The sequence below is a fragment of the Macaca fascicularis genome, chromosome 17 (assembly GCF_037993035.2).
Source record: "Macaca fascicularis isolate 582-1 chromosome 17, T2T-MFA8v1.1".
Classification (NCBI taxonomy): Eukaryota; Metazoa; Chordata; class Mammalia; order Primates; family Cercopithecidae; genus Macaca; species Macaca fascicularis.
The window spans coordinates 11,538,468-11,560,275 of NC_088391.1; the positions used below are offsets into that span (position 1 = coordinate 11,538,468).

General features: G+C 42.3%; 2 protein-coding genes across 5 annotated transcripts in view; one reads left to right on the forward strand and one right to left on the reverse strand.

The window, feature by feature from the left end:
• LOC135968084 (uncharacterized) overlaps window positions 1–21,234 on the reverse strand; it is a 36,994-nt gene extending 15,760 nt beyond the window's left edge. Inside the window, exons 1-3 of one of the 2 annotated variants that reach the window (XR_010582544.2) lie at window positions 14,568–21,234; window positions 8,187–8,471; window positions 7,294–7,378 (exon numbers count right to left, since the gene is read on the reverse strand). Coding sequence is in view for 1 of the 2 variants with exons in the window: in XM_074021822.1 (XP_073877923.1) it covers window positions 8,457–8,471; window positions 14,568–15,380 (828 nt within the window). In the remaining variant the exon portion in view is untranslated. Of the gene's footprint in view, window positions 1–7,293; window positions 7,379–8,157; window positions 8,472–14,567 lie in introns of those variants that run through there. The other variant, XM_074021822.1, reaches the window with a different exon arrangement.
• The window catches only part of FRY (FRY microtubule binding protein), a 454,114-nt gene continuing 447,215 nt past the window's right edge, over window positions 14,910–21,808 (forward strand). For 2 of the 3 annotated variants that reach the window (XM_074021819.1, XM_074021818.1), the window contains exon 1: window positions 14,910–15,128. The gene's annotated coding sequence lies outside the window, so the exon portion shown is untranslated. Of the gene's footprint in view, window positions 15,216–21,808 lie in introns of all 3 variants that reach the window. The other variant, XM_074021820.1, reaches the window with a different exon arrangement.

Genomic DNA, 21,808 nt, shown 5'->3' on the forward strand with positions numbered 1-21,808 from the left:
TTGGTAGGTTTTGATTAGAAAAGGCAGTTACAGAAACATATCATTTAGAAATACATAGTCCACAGGAAAAAAGTAATGAAATATATAAATATATCACAAGGAATGTACAAGGTCTCATATCACTGTGCAAACCTGAAGCATAGGGAGCTACCTCCTTAGAGTAACTTTCCAAGCACCGCAAAGCCACTGCCAGACCACGGTTGGCCCACTGGGTAACAAAGGAGGGACTGTGTGCAAGACAGAAGCCAAGGACAATTCAGCCCAATGATGCTAAGAAGACTGGGACACACTTAACTACAAACTTTCAACCACTAAATCCCAACCAAGATGGGAATGCTCCCTCTTCTTGGCTGTCTATAACCCTCAAGCTGCATTTTATCAATCTGCCTTCAAAATGGCTGTTGAGGCCAGGCACAGTGGCTCACGCCTGTAATCCCAGCACTTTGGGAGGCCGAGGCAGGCGGATCACGAGGTCAGGAGATGGAGACCATCCTGGCTAACACGGTGAAACCACGTCTCTATTAAAAAAATACAAAAAAATTAGCCGGGCACCTGTAGTCCCAGCTGCTCAGGAGGCTGAGGCAGGAGAATGGTGTGAACCCAGGAGGCAGAGCTTGCAGTTAACCGACATTGTGCCACTGCACTCCAGTCTGGGCGACAGAGCAAGACTCCATCTCAAAAAAATAAAAATAAAAATAAAAGGCTGTTGAGTTAAATTAACCTGATTTCAGATCAATAAATTGTTAAGAGAGAAACATGCTGTTAGAAGTTTTTACACTGTGCACACATAGAGGGACAATGCTGCCCTGATTTTCACCTCCACAGGCCTTTCCCTGCTGGCCAATTCCCTTATGAGCCCTCTGGGCTGCCTAGCTAACAAGTATACATGTAATTTTTCTCAGCAGAGCTGCAGAGTTTGGTCTACCTATTTTTAATGTTTCTGAGGATTAATTTCTGACAGCTCTGAAAATTCAATGAGTCCAGCTCTGAATCACATTGAGGGCTGTGGGTGCAGAACACAAAGCTTCAGGAACCTACCTAGAGCTGAAAATGCTGCAGTTGCGTTTTAGAATATAGCCATATACATGGTTCTTTCAGCAGTCACATGTCTTTTATTCTAACGAAAGCGGAAAGGTGCTAGCTGGAAATAACTGAATCTGAAAAGCTAGCTAAGATGATTCAAATCTGACAGAAACACTTCATCCTGACCCCACGCCTGTCCTGAGACAACTTTGCAATTTATTGAACTAATCATTAATGTTGCAGCACCTCTAGTTTTATTCCATCATTAGAATGACATCATTTGGAAGAAGTAAAGAAGTTGCTATCAGATTAAGTGGACCAAGACAATCAATTGAAGTTTCTTAAAGGTGAAAAGACAGCAGAAATTCTTGTCCTTAACTTGCCTACAAGATTTCCACTTGCCCACATATATACTATATATTCTTTTCAGTACCCCCCACGCCTATCACTTCTCATAGTCTCTACAGCTGGTTCCGTATTTTCATGGCAAATAAACTCACAGCTGTTCCACAAACTCAAATTTCCAGGAAAATCATATAAAACAGTAATAGAAAAAGGAGGAAAAATTTATATCTTTTCAAATCATTCTTCTTACTTTATATCTTCTAAAAAAGAGAAACATTTATTCATTCATTTAACCTCATATTGAAAGGGGGAGAAAGATGTGCTCCCTTTTGCAATTTTTCATAATTTATGAAAGTGGTTTTTAAAATGTGGGTTAGTAATCTCTTTCGGATGTCAATGAGAACAAAAACTCCTACTAGGAAAATGAACATACCTGTATAAAACTTTGAATATAAATGTTTAGGGAGTTGATAACCACCTGTGGCCCATCTATATAGCCCATGTTATGAACTGAATGTTTATGTCCCCCTAAAATTCATATGTTGAAGATCTCATCCCAAGTGCGATGGTATTTGGAGATGAGGCTTTTGGGAGGCAATTTGGGTTAGATCAGATCATGAGGGTAGGCCCCTCATGACGAAATTAGTGGCCTTATAAGAAGAGGAAGAAAGTGATAGTCTTGTTAGAAGCATGTAGCACTGTCCACCACTTCACTGGGAGAGGACAAATGTAAGATCTACACATGGCGCTTACTTGGACTCTGATTTATGTGCTGCTTTTTTGACTGACTTTAATCTGGACCTCTTCCAGAATATCATTATACTATAATACACCATAACTGTGGGTATAACAGACTTCAATGCGTTCTGTGAGTCCTTCCAGGGAATTTCTCAAACCCGGGGGTTGCCTTGGGGACCCCCAGACTTGAAATTGAAATCAGCAAGGAGGGTGGTCTTGGAAACCCCTGAACAGTGCGTTTGGTGTCAGAAATGAAGGTGGTCTTAGAGACTCCCTAACTCTGCACTTATTAAACATGCTTAAACTTAAGACTTTATAATGCTATCAAAGAAACTAGTCACCTTTGGAGGATATTAGGAAAACAATTTTCTTAAAAGACTAAATAAATAAAAAGGCAAGCATTTGTTTTGCCTTAATTACATTAACTGCATATTTATTTGCCTTAATTATATTAACTGTACACTTACGATAATCAAATTATAGATTAGAGGAGGTGTACCTTCTTAAAAGTAATACAAGTAAAACAATAAAGCAACAATGACCAAAATGTAATATTACTATTTTGAAACCCTTAATAAATTAATAGATTTAGGCCCTACATATCAGCAGCTCTGGAAACCACAAAAAGAGGAACGACCAGATAATATATTTTTCCTGCGGAAAGAACACTACCACCTCCTTGCCAAAGGAATCAAACCTGAGTCTGATCAAGTACCTGAATCCAGTTATGAATTTGCAGGAAATAATGAGGACAGAGACAATTGTTAAACTGAGCAATAAGTATTATGCAGTCAACAAAATCCAGACTGTAGGAAACTCTATTGGTCAAAAAGTGCCAGTTCTGCAATGGAAAAATTGTAAAGAAAATAAAGGGATAGAAAAGGGATCTGTAGGCTGGTGTGGTGGCTCACACCTGTAGTCACAGCACTTTGGGAGGCTGAAGTGGGAAGATCATGAGGTCAGGAGATCGAGACCATCCTGGCTAACATGGTGAAACCCCGTCTCTACTAAAAATAGAAAAAATTAGCCGCGCGTGGTGGCACGTGTCTGTAATACCAGCTACTCGAGAGGCTGAGGCAGGAGAATCGCCTGAACCTGGGAGGCAGAGGTTTCAGTGAGCCGAGATCGCGCCATTGCACTCCAGCCTGGGCAACAGAGCGAGACTCTGTCTCAGAAAGAAAAGAAAAGAAAAAAGAAAAGGAATCTGCAGACTAAAAAAGACGTATCAAATTATAAAATGGGGAAGATTCAATGATAATATCTAAGGATGAACATTTATTTAGGTGATAGAACTATAAATAAGTGTGAGGAAGTAATTGTTATAAGTCAGGCTAGCGGTTACTTAAGGCAGATATGAGGGAGCTGTGATTGCAACAGTGGGGGCTAGAAAAGTTTCATTTCTTGATTAGTTGGCTGAGTGGTAGCTACAATAAAATTCTCTTATGTGATTTATTAAGCTACACATTTGTTTTGTATGTTTTTCTTTACCTTGTGAATTTGACTTTTGGTTTCTTTACTTTTTCTGTTTTTTGAGACAGGGTCTCACTCTGGTTATTGGCTGGTCACGATCATAGCTCACTGCAGCCTCAAACTCCTGGGTTCAAGCAAACCTCCCACCTCAGCCTCCTGAGTAGCTGGGACTACAAGCACACACCACCATGCCCACCTAATTTTAAAAAATATCTGTGGACACGTAGCATCACTATGTAGCCCAGGCTGATGATCTTGAACTCCTGGCCTCAAGCGATGCTCTCACCCTGATCTCGAAGCACTAGAATTATAGGCCTGAGCCACCACTGCCCAGCCTGAGGTTGATTTTTTAATTCAAGGGCAAGGCTTGCACTTACCCCCACTAAATTATATTCATCTCATATCTCTGGATTCTTAAGATGCCTTTGGATTCTCATGCTACTCAACATGATTGTTATTCTTCTTGGCTTAATGCTATCCACAAATTCAGGGGCAAAGTATCTTCACCGAAACAACGAATTAAAAAAAGAGGTTGACAACCTAAATTCTGGATCTTGATTTGGGTGGTGCTTGCACAGGTGTATATATTCATTGTAACTCACCAAACTCTACACTTAAAATAGGTCCATGCCTCCCTCATGTTTGCTTGTTTGATTTGCTTTCCTTTCCTGACAGCAGGAGTCATTCATTGTGACTCATCTATGATCATGCAAACAACCAGCTGAAGATGAGGGAACAACTTGTTGGAAGGAACCTAAGGCTCTTCATGACCATTTGGGGTACAGCTACTTACTGACTGGGAATGTTTACCTACAGGTTTTAGGTGAGAGAGAAACAAACTTCTTTCATTTTTAAGCCACAGTATTGTCAGGGGTATTTGGAACAGCAGCACAGTCTATTACTCTAATAACTCATATGCCTTCAGGTGCCAAGCAAGGAACAGAAATATACAAAGAGGCCAGGTGTGGTGGCTCACGCCTGTAATCCCAGCACTTTAGGAGGCTGAGGCAGGCAGATCACTTGAAGTCAGGAGTTCAAGACCAGCCTGGCCAACGCAGTGAAACCCCCATCTCTACTAATACAAAATTAGCTGGGCGTGGTGGCACTAGCCTATAATCTCAGCTACTTGGAGGCTGAGGTGGGAGAATCACTTGAACCCGGGAGGCGGAGGTTGCAATGAGCTGAGATCATGCCACCGCACTCCAGCCTGGGCAACAGAACGAGACTATCTCAAAAAAACAAAAAAAGAAAGAAAAAGAAAGAAAGAAAGAAATATATATATAAAGAGGGCCAGGCGCGGTGGCTCACGCCTGTAATCCCAAATCCCAGCACTTCAGAAGGCCGAACCAGGTGGATCACTTGAGGTCAGGAGTTCAAGACCAGACTGGCCAACATGGTGAAACCCTGTCTCTATGGAGATCACTTGAACCTGGGTGGCAGAGGTTGCAGTGAGTCGAGATCATGCCACTGCACTCCAGCCTGGGCAACAGAGTGAGACTTTGTCTCAAAATAAATAAATAAATAAATAAACTAACAAAGGGGCAGGAGTAAGACACTGAGAACTGTGGTGAGTTAGTACATACTGTCCTAAAAACACTCAAAAAAATTGTAATTTTTAAAAGCATTCTGTACTGAAAACAAAATGCAGAGTCAAATTCTACCTGATGGCTATAGTTTGCAAACCTAGGTTAATCAGGACAACTTGAGTAACATTATTCTTCCAGCTACAAATTCATGTTGTCTTGCACACATTTCTTCTCTTTGTATAGAAGTACATCATAAGAGACCTAAGCAAATGACTTATTACAGTCCACGTTTTCTTGATTAGGATATAACCTAAGCTGCTATCACATGGAGACTTAAAAATGCGGTGGCTCAGATAAAATGCAGGCCTATTTCTCTTTAACATACAGCCTGCGGGGGGAGATAGGTGTTTTTTCTTCATGTGGCCATCCAGGGACTCAGGGACCCTCTGGGCTGTTGCTCCACAGTCCCCTGGGTATTGTTCTGACTATTTGGATGACGTTCCCTCACCACTTTCAGACCGCAGAACAAGGAAGGAGAAAGTGGAGGGGAGCAATCCAGGGACCAGACTGATGGCTCCTTCTTACACCCCATTAGCCAGAACCTAGTCATGTGACCACACCCAGCCACAGTGGAGTGCAGAAAGTGGAGTCTCTATATAAGCCATCATGCTCCCAATTAAAACTCGGTGGGTGCTTTTAATAAAAAGATGAGGAGAATGTTTATTGGGGAACAATTAGCCGTCTCTGCTACATATTCACTAGTCTAATAAGTTTCCGGACGATCTGATGCTATATTCTTCAACAACCTCTGTTGAATTCTTGGTCTTCACTTTTTATTAGGAGCAGACTTTGAATAACCCATTCTAGACTCTCACTCAGAATCATTGTCAGGTTCATCAGTCTTACTTTGCAGAAATGAACTCTTTTTACTTTGGAAAACTGGAGTTTGCTTTTATTTTTTCCCATCTCCCTAGAACACTCACTCCTCAGGATTCTTCAGAGATCAATCCCTTGGTGATTTCCATCTCAACCACTCCTGATGCCATGGAATATCACTCTTACTGGTCATGCGACAGAAAAATAAAAAAGTAAAGGAAAGAAATGAAACTATTTCAACTAGTCTAGTGAATAAGCAAAAACAAAGAGTGTCGGGAAATTTAAAAGGGGAATTAAAATTCTTTTTTTGTTTTTTTCGAGATGGAGTTTTGCTCTTGTTGCCCAAGCTGGAGTGCAATGGCATGATCTGGGCTCACTGCAACCTCCACCTCCCTGGTTCAAATGATTCTTCTGCCTCAGCCTCCCAAGTAGCTGGGATTACAGGCACCTGTCACCACACCCGGCTAATTTTTGTATTTTTAGTAGAGACGGGGTTTCACCACGTTGGCCAGGCTGGTCTCAAACTCCTGAGCTCAAGTGATCCGCCTACTTGGGCCTCCCAAAGTGCTGAGATTACGGGTGTGAGCTACCTCGCCCAGCCAAAATTCATTTTTGAGAGAAGTTTAGCTACATCAGGAAAAGGTTTCAAGTCATTTATTAAACAATGGATAATGATTTTATGTCAATCTTCTTTATATACATGCATCCATAGGGTTTTGTTTTATTTTATTTTACCATAACTCAAGTTAACTAGAATTGCGAACATCAGCTTCTCTGAATAATCACTACGAAATCTTCCAAAAGCAAGGCAAGGGCTATAATCCTAGTCTAAATTTTTGGCTGTCCTCCCAATTAAGTGTCAAAACAATCACTTCCTTTGGGATAATTATTCTTTATTTTACTGAAGAGCCTTTTTAGTGGTTGATTCTGAATAATTATATATCATGCTTGACTTTCCTTGCATATAATGCGAATTTTTTTTCTTATTCTCTATGGTAACTGCTAAAATATTTCAAGCTTATTTTTTCTCCCTCTTAAATACCTATCTAGTTTTCTGGGGCAGGAGGAATGCGGAAATACACAAAGGCAGAGTTAGTATAGGAAGTTTAGGTTAAAAGAAACATATACAGTCATACTTCAGTACATGCAGGGGATTGATTCCAGGACTCCCACATATACTTGTGCATACTTTGTGGAAGGTAGATAGGGAAAGTCAGCCCTCAGTATATGTGGGTTTACCATGAATTCTGTATTTATCAACATGTTTGGTTGAAAAAAATCTGTGCATATGTGGACACCTGCAGTTCAAACCCACCTTGTTCAAGGGTCAACTGTATTTCAAGCTTCATGTCTCAAAATCCCCTCCACACTTCATCCACATTGAGTCCACTTGCTTTTTCCTGAAACACATATACATTGTTACACCCTGTGACTTTCCCGGTGTCCTTTATTCAACAGGGAATGTCTTCCCCTTTCATTCTCAGACTATTGATTCTCATTCATCCTTTATTGTCAGCTCCAAATCCACCTCCATCATGACATTTTCCCTAAGCATTCACAACACAATCAAGTGTTTCTGTTTCAGCTAGTAAATAGTTGCCCACTAACTTTTCAAAGACAGTGTGTGCAAGTGAATTTTTTTTATTTTTAAAAAACTTCATAGTTTTTACATTTACACTACACCCAAGATTATTCTTTTTCATCAGGCTACCACTTTTGTGGTCGCTATCTGCTGGTATGGTTCCTTTCTTGAAATTTAGGCATAAGGTAAACTGATTGTCCTACAACAGCAAGAAACCCCAGGCTAGCTGATTGAAAATACCGGCGTCTAGCAGACAGCTCAGCACGAAAGCATTTCGGTTCCTCTCCAGTCCTATCCTTGATTGGCTTTTCATCCAGAGAAACAGGTCCCATAAGCATCCTAAGGGACATTAGATCACTGTCTCTGTGACTCTGCCCAGCCATCTTGGAAAGAAGGAAGCCTTCTAGAGAAGTCTGCAGAGCCATGGCTAGGGGGTAGAGTTGATGGACGACAACCAGTTGAGCTGACCCAGCAACACACTTTCTGCTTCTCCAGGACTGTTTTCCACATGCTATCATGTACGACCCAATTAGGTCTGTGCTTTTGCTCAAATTATTTGCTTCTGAATGTAGTTAGAAAACTATAATGTTCATTTGCTTTTGCTTCTATCCGTAAAGAATACTTACGCATTTAGAGCTCTGTTTGGTTGGTGCTGATCGTATTTGATAACATTCACAAAATAACTTGTTTATATTCATTTTCTCATTTCTTCCAACCCATAATAACTCCTTGGGGAGGGACAACATCTGCTCCTTCGAGATGAATAGCTACAGCCTTCCGGATGGTTTCTCCAGGCTTCAGACTCCAGGGAGCTCAGCACTCTCCAATTCTTTTGGATTCCCTAGATTTCTGCACAGAAGTTTATGGAAAGCAGAATTGTAATGCTGAGGTGTTAATTAGCTATCAGAAACCTGTGAAAGAGAAAAGAAATGAGCCTAAGAGAAGATATTAAAAAAGAGAAAGACACAAGGAATATTTACAAAAGATTTCAAAGACCTTTAAAATCAATAATAAATTACCTCCTCAGGGATTAAAAATTCTATAATGAATATTAAATTTCTTCTGCTCCCAAGTATTTAGTGTCTTTACTGTTAAAATATCAATATTGTGTTTTCCTAGACTGAGACTTTTAAATTCCAGGCATTTAGATTTAGCATTCAATACACAGCTTATTAAAGTGTGGGAAGCGTTAATGTAATTCTCTAATGCTCTTATAACTATGTCCCAAAGCCCAAGAGCACATATGCTATATGGGCCAATTAATATCCAAATTTCATAATGCATGTCAGCACCATAGGCAATTAGAATTTAAAAAAAAAAAAAGATTACCTTTCCGATGCTAAAATGACATTGGACATTTAACAAACATTCATGGAGGGCCTACTGAGAGTGGAAAGAGGGTGGGGAGGGGGGTGAGAATAGAGAAGAGAATGAAAGTAAGGGGAGGGGAAACAAGGAAATGACCAAAACACTGTACAGGTTGAGTACCCCTTATCTGAAATGCTTGGGACAAAATGTGTTTAGGATTTTGGATTTCTTCAGATTTCAGAATATTTGCATATACATGAGATATCTTGGGGATGGGACCCAAATATAAACACAAAATTTGTTTACATTTCATATTAGACCTATACACATAGCCTGAAAGTAATTTTGCACATTTTTCTTTTTTTTGAGACTGAGTCTCACTCTGTAGCCTAGGCTGGAGTGCAATGGAATAGTCTCGGCTCAGGGCAATCTCCACCTCCTGGGTTCAAGTGACTCTCATGCCTCAGCCTCCTGAGTAGCTGAGACTACAGGTGCGTGCCACCACACCCGGCTAATTTTTGTATTTTTAGTAGAGACGAGGTTTCACCATATTGGCTGGGCTGGTCTTGAACTGGCCTCAAGTGATCCACCTGCTTCAGCCTCCCAAAGTGCTGGGAGTACAGGCGTGAACCACTGCATCTGGCCAATTTTGTATAATATTTTTAGGAATTTTGTGCATAAAACAAAGTTTGTGTACACTGAACCATCAGAAAGTAAAGCTGTCACTATCTCAGCTACTGTGGACAGTCTGTGGTTGTTTGGGATCACCATTACTCCTGACTTTTAATTTACATGCTACTGATAAGCAACCATTTTCTTACACTTATTCACACATAACTACTTAACAGAAAAAAATGATTTACCATTATTACAGTTTAAAAAGAGTGTTTGGTGTAACTAAGCATCACAGGAGCATCATCAGAACACCTGTATCAGCTGTTAAACCAGCAGCAACAGGCCTGGTGTGGTGGCTTGTGGCTGTAATCCCAGCACTTTGGGAGGCTGAGGCAGATGGACCACTTGAGATCAGGAGTTTGAGACTCGCCTGGTCAACATGGTGAAACCCCATCTCTACTAAAAATACAGAAGTTAGCTGGGCATGGTGGCATGCTCCTGTAATTCCAGCTATTCAGAAGGCTGAGGCAGGAGAATAGCTTGAACCTGGAAGGCAGAGGTTGGTTGCAGTGAGCCAAGATTGTGCCACTGCACTCCAGCCTGGTGACAGAGCAAGACCCTGTCTCAAACAAACAAAAAACAAAACAAAAAGCAACAACAGATAACAGTAGGCTTTCGATCTCCACATATGATGCTGTATTTTGATTTAAAGGTTACTAAACATTATATTTTACTTTTTTAATGAGAAGAAACATCAGAAGTAGTTGAACGACAAGGAAGTGGGTCTTCTAGGGACGAGGAGTTATTCAGCTGGGTGATTTTTTATTTATTTTTTTATTTTTATTTTTTGAGACAGAGCCTTGCTCTGTCACCCAGGCTGGAGTACAGTGGCGTGATCTCGGCTCACTGCAACCTCCACCTCCCGGGTTCAAGCGATTCTCCTGCCTCAGCCTCCCGAGTAGCTGGGATTACAGGCGCGTGCCACCATGCCCGGCTAATTTTTGTATTTTCAGTAGAGAAGCGGTTTCACCTTGTTGGCCAGGATGGTGTTGATCTCTTGACCTTGTGATTCACCGGTCTTGGTCTCCCAAAGTACTGGGATTACAGGCGTGAGCCACCACGCCTGGCCTCTGCTAGGTGGCTTTTTAAAATGTTTCCTCCAGAGTCATCTGCCTCATTAGCATTAGTTTTTGTCCTAGAAGTCTCTTTGATTTTACAGCTGGCGTGATTTCTTGCTTTGTTATGAGTGCACCCTGCTCTAGTCCTTCAACAAATAAGCCCATCGCACATTTTCACCATGTCATCTAGAGGCGTGAGCCACCGTGCACGGTCCTATGTCTTTAGTCACTGTGTTCCAAGCCTTGGAAACAGCACATACAGCATCCTTCATGCCAAACTCCTTTTAAAAACCTTCTACACTCACGCCTCTGTTCAGTGCTGCTAGTATGCTTTTCAAGAAAGTGTTCTTATTATCACTCTTCATTTGATATTTGGTCACATAGCTGAATTAATGAAGTCACATTTTTGGGGAAAGTATATGGCATGAATGATTTTTTTTAATGAGAATTTCAGCAGGAGAATGAGCAAGTCAGTGGTCAAGGAATAACAATATCTTGCAATAGTCATTCAGTTCAGCTTTTCTGCAGTGAGCACTAGCCAACCACTGGTACAAAATGTTTGTGATACTAGTCAGGAAAGACATCCCTGCTGATCCATGCCTTTTTGTTAGCATAATAATGGACTAGTAAGAAATTCATTTCTTGAAAACAGCCAGGGATGCAAGCTTTTGCCTATTACAGCAAGTTTACCCTTATGTGTGCTGGCTGCATTAGCACATCCCTGCACAGTTATTTTGTCCTTGGCATCCTTAACTCCCACAGGGGCTGTCTCATCAGCTGCAGTCAGTGTCTTTCTGGGGCGATAATACTAAAGCAGTGATGTTTCATCAGCATTATAGACTTGTTCTGACGTCAGATTTTAATCAGCCATCACCTTGGCAAACTCGTCAATGAATTTCTCTACTGGGGAGAATTGCTTGAATCTGGGAGGCAGAGGTTTCAGTGAGCTGAGATCTCACCACTGCACTCCAGCCTGGGTGACAAGAGCTAGACTCTGTCTCAAAAAAAAAAAAAAAAAAAAAAAAAAAAAATTATCTGCTGCTGCATGATCAGATGCTTTATTACGACTAAAATCTTTAACAATTTAATGCTGTGTTTTTTCTTACGTTTCTTCAATCAGACTGTTGAATATCACAGTTTCCTTCAGTTTTCAGTTCATCTTGAATAGATGTTTTCTTGTTTCATGACCAGTATACCATTAAGAGGCATGTGTTCACTGCAAAGCTGACAGATCCACTTTTTCAATACATGATCAAAATCTGCATTTTTAGCTTTATGCAATGTTTTCCCATTTTTCATTAACTTCAATTCATCACTTTCAGCATAGAACTTCAACAGTGTATCCTTCTGATTCTTCAGGTCATATATGATGGTCATTCCTACCCCATTCTCTTCCGTAAGATGTTTCACACACCCTGTCCAGATTCTCCAACAACTAAAATTTATGTGCTATAGATTAACATAAATGCTTCCTGTATTTCTTATCATTGTTACCCATGGGGTATTTCCAGGCCCTTTTGACATTTTAAATAATATTTTATACCATGGAGCAGAAAATAAGCAAACAAACAAAAAACACAGTGAGCAATGCACTTGACCCAATGTGGGGCATCATGGGGAACCTGCCATGGGAGAGTCCAGCCTGCACATGTGCCATTTTATTATACAAGGTGGGTGTGCCCACACAGGGAAGTCTGCGTGTGCATGAAAAAAAAAATATCACAGCTGATGGGGGCTGCAGGGGGTCTTCTCTCCCCTGGGGACACCAAGTAAACTGTGTGCTGTATACCTGTGTCTTGACTGTGACCCATCGCATAAGGTCAGGAATGGAATCTTCCACTTGTGCCATCAGGTCAGTGCTCAAAAACATTCAGATTTTGGAGCATCTCTGATTTTGGATTTTTTGATTAGGAATGCTCAACCTGTACCTGCATTCAAAAGGTGTTTAGAATCCCATAAGGGATGGAAGGATAAATGGAGTGTAAAGGAAGGTACCCTCAGTATGCTGACATTTGTATACTGACAATAGAAACAGGCAGCCTCCTGTTTTTAAATTGTAGAGTCACTTTTTATGAAACCTGGAATCCAGGGCTTTGCTGAACAGACTCAATTGAAGAGCTAAGATTAGTAGCTAAGTTTTTTATCCTAGAGCTTGTAATATTTCAAGCTCCCAATCAAAACACAGAAAAACTCCAAGTGAAAAAACAGGTTTCACTTGCTACTGCTGAGAGAGCTTTTGTAGCTCAAGAGTTCTTTGCACTTGTAAGGAAACTTTACAACTCAAAAGGCTGACAATATTGATAATATAGGATCCAAGGTCAGTAGATGGAGTTTCATCCAACCTCCCTCACTTAGAAGACATACAGCCTTGAGCACATCCCCTTCACCTCTCTGAGCTTCAAAGGAGGCAATACACAAAAACTGTTTATACATACTATAAAGTTAGAAACAAAAGTCAGTTGGTGTTACCATTGTTTGCTTATATGATGACGATTGAGACCATTCACCAAAATCACACACTACACTAGGGATAGAAATGATCCAGAAGGAATAGAAAATTTACTTCCTAATTAGCCTGTGCCTCTTTAACTGAGCTCTAGTTTACAGTTCTACTCTGTCCTGTAACTGTCCAGCTTCACTTCCTGTCACACCTCTGACACTCAGCCACGCTGACCACTGCTGAAACATTACACATCCTTCAGCTCCTTTACGACTGTCTTAGCACCCTAAACCTGCACTTTGTTTACCTCCCTAGAATGACACCTTATTATATTATAAACTGTCCCCTCAATAGACTGAAAACTCCTTGATGACAGAGATCATGCATTATTTATCTTTGTACCGATGTCAGAGTAACTTGATAAACATGGATGTGGATTGTTGAATGAATGGATGGATGCTAGTACATAAGTCATAATTTCTGCCCACAAAGCAAGAATTGTAACATACTCCAAATATGTGCTTATGTGGATTTCCCCACAGCACTATCACTTGGATACTTTTTTTTTTAAACAGTGTCTCACTCTGTCACCCAGGCTACAGTGCAGTGGCACCATCATGGCTCACTGTAGCCTCAACCACCCGGGCTCAAGTGTTAATACAGTTTTATTTATTTTACTTTATTTTCACAACGGATTCTTGCTCTGTCACCCAGGCTGGAGTGCAGTGGCACAATGTCGGCTCACTGCAACCATCACCTCCTGGGTTCAAGCAATTCTCCTGCCTCAGCCTCGCGACTAGCTGGAATTACAGGCATGCACCACCATGCCCGGCTCATTTTTGTATTTTTAGTAGAGATGGGGTTTCAGCATGTCGGCCAAGCTGGTCTCAAACTCCTGACCTCGTGATCCACCTGCCTCTGCCTCCCAAAGTGCTGGGATTACAGGCGTGAGCCATCGTGCTCAGCCAATACATTTTTAAATATCAGAATTATTGAGATACTATTCACATTCCATAAAGTTTAGCCCTTTAAAATGTACAATTCAGTGGTTTTTAGAATATTCAAAGTTGTGCATCCATTCCCACTATCAAACTGCAGAATACTCTCATCAGCCTAAGAGAGTCCTATCCATTAGCAATCACTCCCCAGCCCCCCACCCCCAGCAACCACCAGTCTACTTTCTATCTCTATATTTCTAATTGATTTCTTGCTATACAATATACATAGCATTATATATGAGAATGCAACTCTTCTCTGCACAGAAAACAAATAAATGCTGAGGTAGCTTTGATTTAGCATCAAAATACAGAATCAATCTGCAACCAGCTCTATGACCTTGGACAAGTTGTTTAACTGGATTTAGTTTCTTCATAAGATAAGTCTAGAGGTGTGTAAGGACACCTTCAGGTTAAAAAACAAACAAGCAAAAACAAAAAAAAGCCTTGGTGACAATTCCAGTGCTCCACCCCAGACAACCTTTCCTGGGCTTCTGTGAGAAACGAATTTATACAAACAAGATTTCACACCACAGCTGCCGCGGCTACTGTCCTCCCCGCGCAGAGCTCTAGAGATGTTTTCTCCTTTTCTTTTCTTTCTGGCCGTCTATTTATCTCTAGGCTGGCAAGGAGAGGGAGAACTGCAGCGCCCAGGAGCGTAGGCCGAGCGCGCTGGTGCCCGCAGGAAGCCTCGCCCAGCGCGGACCGCACCCTCCCGCGGCGCCCCTGGAGAGGCCGCCAGTCTCCGGGCCGCCAGCAGCGCGCGCCCCCGGCGTGGGAGGAGCGCGGCGAGCAGGGGCGGGGCCAGCGACTCCCGCAGCCAATCGGGGCGGCGGCGCGTCCTTGGGGGTCCGCGGCTCGCCGGGCGCGCACGGGGCGGGGCTCCGCTTGACCGTGGCGGTCGCCGGGCAGCAGAGCCCGGGCGCAGCGAGCGCAGCGCAGCGCAGGGAGCGCAGGCGGCGGCGGCTCCAGGTCCCCGGGGCTCCACCGCTCGGCGCAGCGAAGTAGCCTCCGGCGGTGGCAACTACGGCGGCGGCGCCGGGGCGATGCTGTGGGTCTCGTTGGGCGCCGGTGTCCTGGCCTCTTCTTCAGGTACCCAGCCCCGCTCGCCCCTCGCCCCGGGGAACCGCAGCGCCCGGGAGGCAGCTTTGTGAGGCTGTGGGCTCCGCGGCCGGGGAGGTGGGCCGGGGAGCGGGTGGGTGGGGCCGGGCGGGGCTGTGCGGTCAGGGCCGCCTTCACTCGGAGGAAGAGGGTGGGGACCGAGGGAAGCGGACGGGGGTGGGAGCGCTGTCTCCGGGCTGCAGCTGATGGCATCCCTGGGCTCCGTCCTCCTCCTGCCTCCATGTGGGTTGAAAGAGGTTTTGTTCCAGGAGAAAGTTTGATGCCCAGACTTGAGAAGCCAGACTCGGGGGTCCCTGAGGTCCGCGCCTTTAAAGAGGCAGCCCACCCTGCCGTGTGAGCCCGTGCCCTGCGTGTGGGCACGTGGGAACCCGTACTCGAGCAGCATTCCTGACACGGGACCTTCCTTGAGAAAATTCCTCTGTGGGAATCCCCCTTGGGTAGGGGGCTTTGTGGAGATGGCACCCAGAGCCCGCACAGTGTGGGTTTTGCTTGAAAACAGTGCAGCAGGTAGTCAATGGCCCCGTGTTATCTCCCGGTAGAATGGACTCGACCAAGATCTGTGCTCTAAGAGCTTCAAAAATTTAAATCTACCTTGCCGTCTAATTAAACATCCCCAAACACTATTGTGTCCAAGGTGCTAATAATTACTCTGTCGATTCTTTAATATTTTCTTATTGCCCTTGCTTTCAGTCAGCTTTTGCAGTTTTGGAAAGGGTGCTGTGGATCGTACCAAAGTGGGCAGAAGTTATGACTCACCTGTCAGGGCGATAGCCCAGTGCAAAAAAAAATACAGAACACATGCCTGTCCACTCGAAGATAGAAAGTTTCAGCCTTCAAAGCAAGATAGATTAAGTGGGGGTTATTTGCTTTACAAAACTTCCTCCAATGTAGAGAAGTGATACTTAGAGTTAAAATGGAATTTTACACAAGATTGTAGGAACATATCTGTCATAAAGCGGCTCAGGGTAGAGGTAGTGACATGTAGATATCGCATAGTCTTGCCATTAAACAAATCTCAAAAAATGCATGTTAAATTCTGCATCATTCTCACTGATCACACGTGGTTGTTCACATTTACATTTTAGCTTTCTTATCAAGACGTATTCCTACCATAAGACAACTTCATAATTCCCTCAAAACACCTTAGCCAAGGCCATTTTGTGGTCCGTATAATTTACCCCCTTGCTAAAAAAACATATCCGTAAAAACATTTACATTTAAGGGAATTTCCCTAGTGGTGACACAGTAGTGTCTATACATTGAGCACGTTCTATTCACCAGACACATTACTAGGTGTGGACATATAGTAATACTTTAATTCTCGCAATCAGTCTAAGGAGGTATTATTATTAGTTTCCCTATTTTTGAATTTAAAGAGTTCAGGTAATTTTGCCAAGATTATTGGGCGTGTAAGTGACAGAGGCTGGATTTAAACCTGGATCTGTTTGGCTCCCTGCCCATGGTCTATGCTGTCTCCCAGTTCTTCTTGAGAGTTGCCCTTATTGTAATGCAGTGGCAACATATGCTGTCTCTACTGGCCTGGTGCATCAGACCCTTTACAGAGTGTTTTCTCCCTCTGGAAACCCCCACTGTGTGCACATGTACTGAAGGATAACACTGGCAGTCTCCAGACTCTCCCTATCCCATCCCCAGCATAAAAATCAGAGGAAATATCCAAACATGTAAACCCACCTCATTCTTTCAGATAAGTTGTCCCCAGAAGACAGGTAACCAAATGTTTCCCTTACTGGCACTTAAGGAGCAGTCTCTACCCTCTCAATCATCCAAGTCTATTTTAGCTCTGCATATGGAAGTACACCCCATCGGTTGGCAACAACACATCCCCTGCAGCGTTCACACTGGCACGCTCGTTCTCTTGTACCAACTGTCAAGAGAATTTCTGACCTGGGCCAGGCTACCTAAAAGGAAAGACTGAAATGAAGTCCCTGGGGAAAGTGGTATTAGTTCCAGGGAATCCCTGAATTCTCCATGCAGGGCCCTAGAAACAGAAAGCAGGCCTTCTGCAGAGTGGGAAATACCACGTATATGGTGCAGTCTATTTTCAACACTATTGAAATATGTGTTCACCATATAAAACTGTGCCTGTTGTCTTGGTGATGGATGTAGCCACACGCCTATTCCTGATTTGATACTCACTTTTACGTTAAAGTAGTTGTTGCTCGGCTGAATGGTGTCAAAAACTGATGTCACAATTGTGACAGTATGTTTTGAAGCTGTGCCTAAAAAATTATTTCTATTATAATCTACATCCATTGTTTTATAATTTATCTTCCCTAGAGGTGTGTGTGTGTGTGTGTGTACGTGTGTGTGTTCTCTTCCTTGGTATGGTTTTTAACTGTCTCTGGTTCCAAAATAATTTGCAGTAGTAAGCTTTAAAAACAAGTTCGTTTTTGAGCTGTGACCATATGCTGCCTGGAAACGTATCCTTATAGTTGGCATTTTACTCATGTTACTCTTATGCTAAGAATCTCAAAGTCCCATATGCATGCTTTGAGATTTCAAATGGACCCTCCTGTCTAAGTATTTCACTCCATTCTTGGTAGCAGTAGTAAGGTTTGAGTTTGGAATACAGATCCAGCACGTCACTTCTAATATCTCTAAACTGCCAAAAATCAAAGCAGCACCAACTGAAGTTGGGAAAGAAGAACATGAGGCTTTCTTATCACACTCTTACATCAGAATGGAAGGTGTGCCCAAAACATTGTTAGAAATAAGAGTGAATAGACCTTTTGAAGTGACCAGTGATCTGCAAAACTATACCAAATTATTGAAATTGTAGTTTTTCTGACGTTGTGCATTTGCAATACCTTATTAACTTAAAACTGTCCAGAATCGACAAACTTCCACTCTGTATGCTATTCTCTTTCTAAAACTTCTTATTAACTAGCAATCCATCTTATTTCTATATTTCATCAAATTAAAAATGCCACCAGTTGTAAGACATAGCGTTATTTTTCTGCTATACACAAAAGAGAAAATATTGCCAATTTTATTATGACATTCCACTTTAAGGATATTCTTCCATAGTAATGCATGAATAGGTCACACTAGTCTCTCATTGCTTTCAAGTTTCCTTCCTCTCTTCCTTGGGTTTCGATACATTTTCCTGCCAGTGTTATTGGTAGCATTGCTTGGGGTGTGACGGGTCACTTGCGTGAATCTCGGTAACAAACTATAACATAGCGTCATTAACTTTTGTGTTTCTTTATTCAGTCTGGTAAAGCATTTGGATCTTGCTTTGTAAAATGATATGGAAATGCCAAACAAAGACAAATGTTTCCTTTAGTAATAGAACGTTTATGTCACACTGCTGTTTTGATGCCTTCATGCATACACAGTAATGCCTCCTTGCAGTGCCAAATGATAGTGTAATCTTTTTGAAAACCGTTTCAGTGGCAATTAAATAGAACACGTGCAGTGCCAACAATGCTCATAACTCAGTAGAAGTGAAAACAAAATGAATAGCTGTGACCAAGTTTATGCACGTGCAGGGACATGACAGTTGTGCTGTGAGTACTGCCAAGTTGTAATTTTAATATACCATAAATGTTAAGACATACCTTGATTTCAGGGATGTTAAAATGTGAGAAAGTAATCTTATCAGTGAAATATGCTAGTCTGTGTTCACTTAGTTTCATGATCCCTAACCTGATTACATTTTTTATGTATTCATTCATTCATACAGTTATTCATGGTGTTAGACTTCAAACTGCAGGAGGGCGAGGACTTTTTCTGTCTTTTGTTCTCTACTATATACCAATTGCTTAGGACAGTCTGTTATACATAGTAAACCTGCTCAATAAAATAGATAGTAGAACGAGTGAGTATAAAATAGATAGCAGAATGAGTGAGTAAATATCCTCCATGGGAGCCGTGGAGACACATTGAGAAGCTCACTACCCTCCTGTTGGTTAGAATACATATTCTTAAAATTACGACACTGACAGGAATGCCAAACGTGAAAAAGGGGAGCAGGCCAGCATGCAGTCCTTGATTTCATTTCCAGGGTCCTATACCAAATATGCCATTACAAAGCTAGTTTAGGATAGAAGAAATTCCATTATATCTTTTATTCATCTTTATCACTGAAGGATTATATAACAACTTACATCTTGGTTCTGTTGTATGGTCTAAAATCATTAATTTCTTGAACTCTGTACTTAGTCCAATTTTACATACTTGTCCTATTGTACATTTAACATCTACCAGAATTAATGGGGAAATGTCTGTAGGCCTCTTTGAAGCAGAAACTCAATACTCGTGACCTTGCTTGGAAATACATCCCCAAGAATATATATATATATACCTACCTAGGTACTTTACCCTAGAGTCCATTTTCTAACCCCCAAAATGGCCATCTTTACATTTTGACATGTTACGAAGAAAAAGAGAAAGAAACCTTGCTGGGCAACACAGATCTCCATCTGCCAGTGCCTCTGCTTCCTCACGGCTGCCGCCTGCTCAAGCAGAGCGCACATTTAGACCAAGGACAGGATGCTGGATGAAGATGCCAGCAGAAGGAATGGCACAGAAACTAGCTTAGCACCCTCTCTGAAGCAGTCCCAGGATCTAAAGCCAGTCAGTATCTCCCAGATAACCCTGCACTCAGTGTAGGAGCTAGACTTGCAAAGACACACCCAGCTTCCGGTCCCCTGAAATGTAGGACCTTTGAACACATATCTTACATACTGAGGCCACTAGTGGGTTCCAGCCTGCTAGCTCAGGGGAAGATAATGTGGGCAGAGTGTCCTTATTGCCTGTCCCCAAGTACGGTGAAGCAATGTGGCGTGGTGGTGGGTGCTGTGAAGCGACATGGTAGATAGCCAGAGCTTGCCCTTTCATATAGTAGAAAATAATGATTAATTGAATCTTTTTGGTTATTCACTAAAGGAACTTACATATAATTGCTTTTATTAAGTATTGTTAACATGGACCAGACAAGGTAATGTAAACAACAAAATGCTTAAAACTTGTTTACTGAGCATAGAGGGTGGGATGAAAGAAAACCCAAATAATCTTAGCTGCCAATTCTATCATTATGTGGGGTGTTTTAATAGTACCCAGGATTTGTTTTAACCAGGTATGGTAAAGCGTGCAGACACAGAAGTGACTGTCATGAAGGAATTTTATTATACTCAGAGTCCCCTAGAAACCAGAGGTACAGCATGGCACGCCACGCAGGGGGCACACAGGGAAGCAGCAGGTTCAGGCAGGAGGCAGGGGGAACAAGAAGAAATGTGGGCTAGAGCCTTACTGTGGTTTCCATGGGAAGGAATGAGCAAAGCAGGGTAAGCAGGTTCAGGATTGGTTAGTTTGCATCATTTTAGCAGGCTCTGAGGTACAGGGCTGTCTCTAGTTGTCTGGTACGTGGCCCTGGGGTGATGAAGGAAGGAGAATAGTGCTCCAGAGTATGAGTCTGATAATGGAGCTGGTGGGGTGTGGGCTCTGATTTTGTTGGTTTGCATATGGAGAGGTGCCTGCAGGTGAGTCCCTTACTGTGTGTAGGCATTGGCTAACCCTGGGAGGGGCAGTCCCTCCAGACCAGCCAGGCCCCAAGGGGTCAAAACATCAGAATACTGAGAATAAAATTCATGGGGGATGTATGGGGATTTTTGGAAAACTGTCAGCTAATGAATTAAGCCTGTGTACACAGGGGGTATTCAGCCAAATGTGCAGTAATGCCTGCTTCGGGCTCTGACACATGATATTCAGTAAACATTAATTAAATCTGAGTTGTGGTGCCAGATGGTCCAACCATGCTAACACTCAGTTCTTGAGATATTGTAGTCAGGTGTGCAGTGTTTATCTTGAGAGAAAGAAAAAAGTGAGAAACCTATGCTACATAAAGGATCCCCAGATGAAGGATGAACCCCACTTGGGACAAAAAAGAGGCAAAACACTTGACTCTTAAAATATTAGTGAACTCTGGCCGGGCGCGGTGGCTCACGCCTGTAATCCCAGCACTTTGGGAGGCTGAGGTGGGTGGATCACTAGATCAGGAGATGGAGACCATCCTGAGTAACATGGTGAAACCCCATCTCTACAAAAAATACAAAAAAATTAGCCAGGCTTGGTGGCAGGTGCCTGTAGTCTCAGCTACTCCGGAGGCTGAGGCAGGAGAATGGCATGAACCCAGGAGGCGGAGCTTGCAGTGAGCCGAGATTGTGCCACTGCATTCCAGCCTGAGAGACAGAGCGAGACTCCATCTCAAAAAAAAAAACGTATTAGTGAACTCTTAAGCAAATACATTTTTAGCTATAAGGTCTTCAAATCTACAAGATAATTACATGTCAAGGGTAATTCCTTATCCACTGTGGATTTGGAATACCAACAAAAATAAGGAAACATGAAGGCTGCATGCATCTTTTTAAAAGGGTATTTCTCAGAGTAAAATTGGAGTTGCAAAGTGAGTTATGTATTGCAAATTTTGTGCTCAGGAGTAGGCTTCTAAATGGAAGTTACTCAAAATAGCATGAAACATACTTTTCTTCTTGACTACATGTCAGTATTAATCAAATGATCTGATGATATATACACACATATGAAGTAATGATACTGGAGAGTTATATGAAGGTAATTAACAAAATATGTATTAGTGGCAAGTTTAGTCACAGAACGTTTAAAATGTA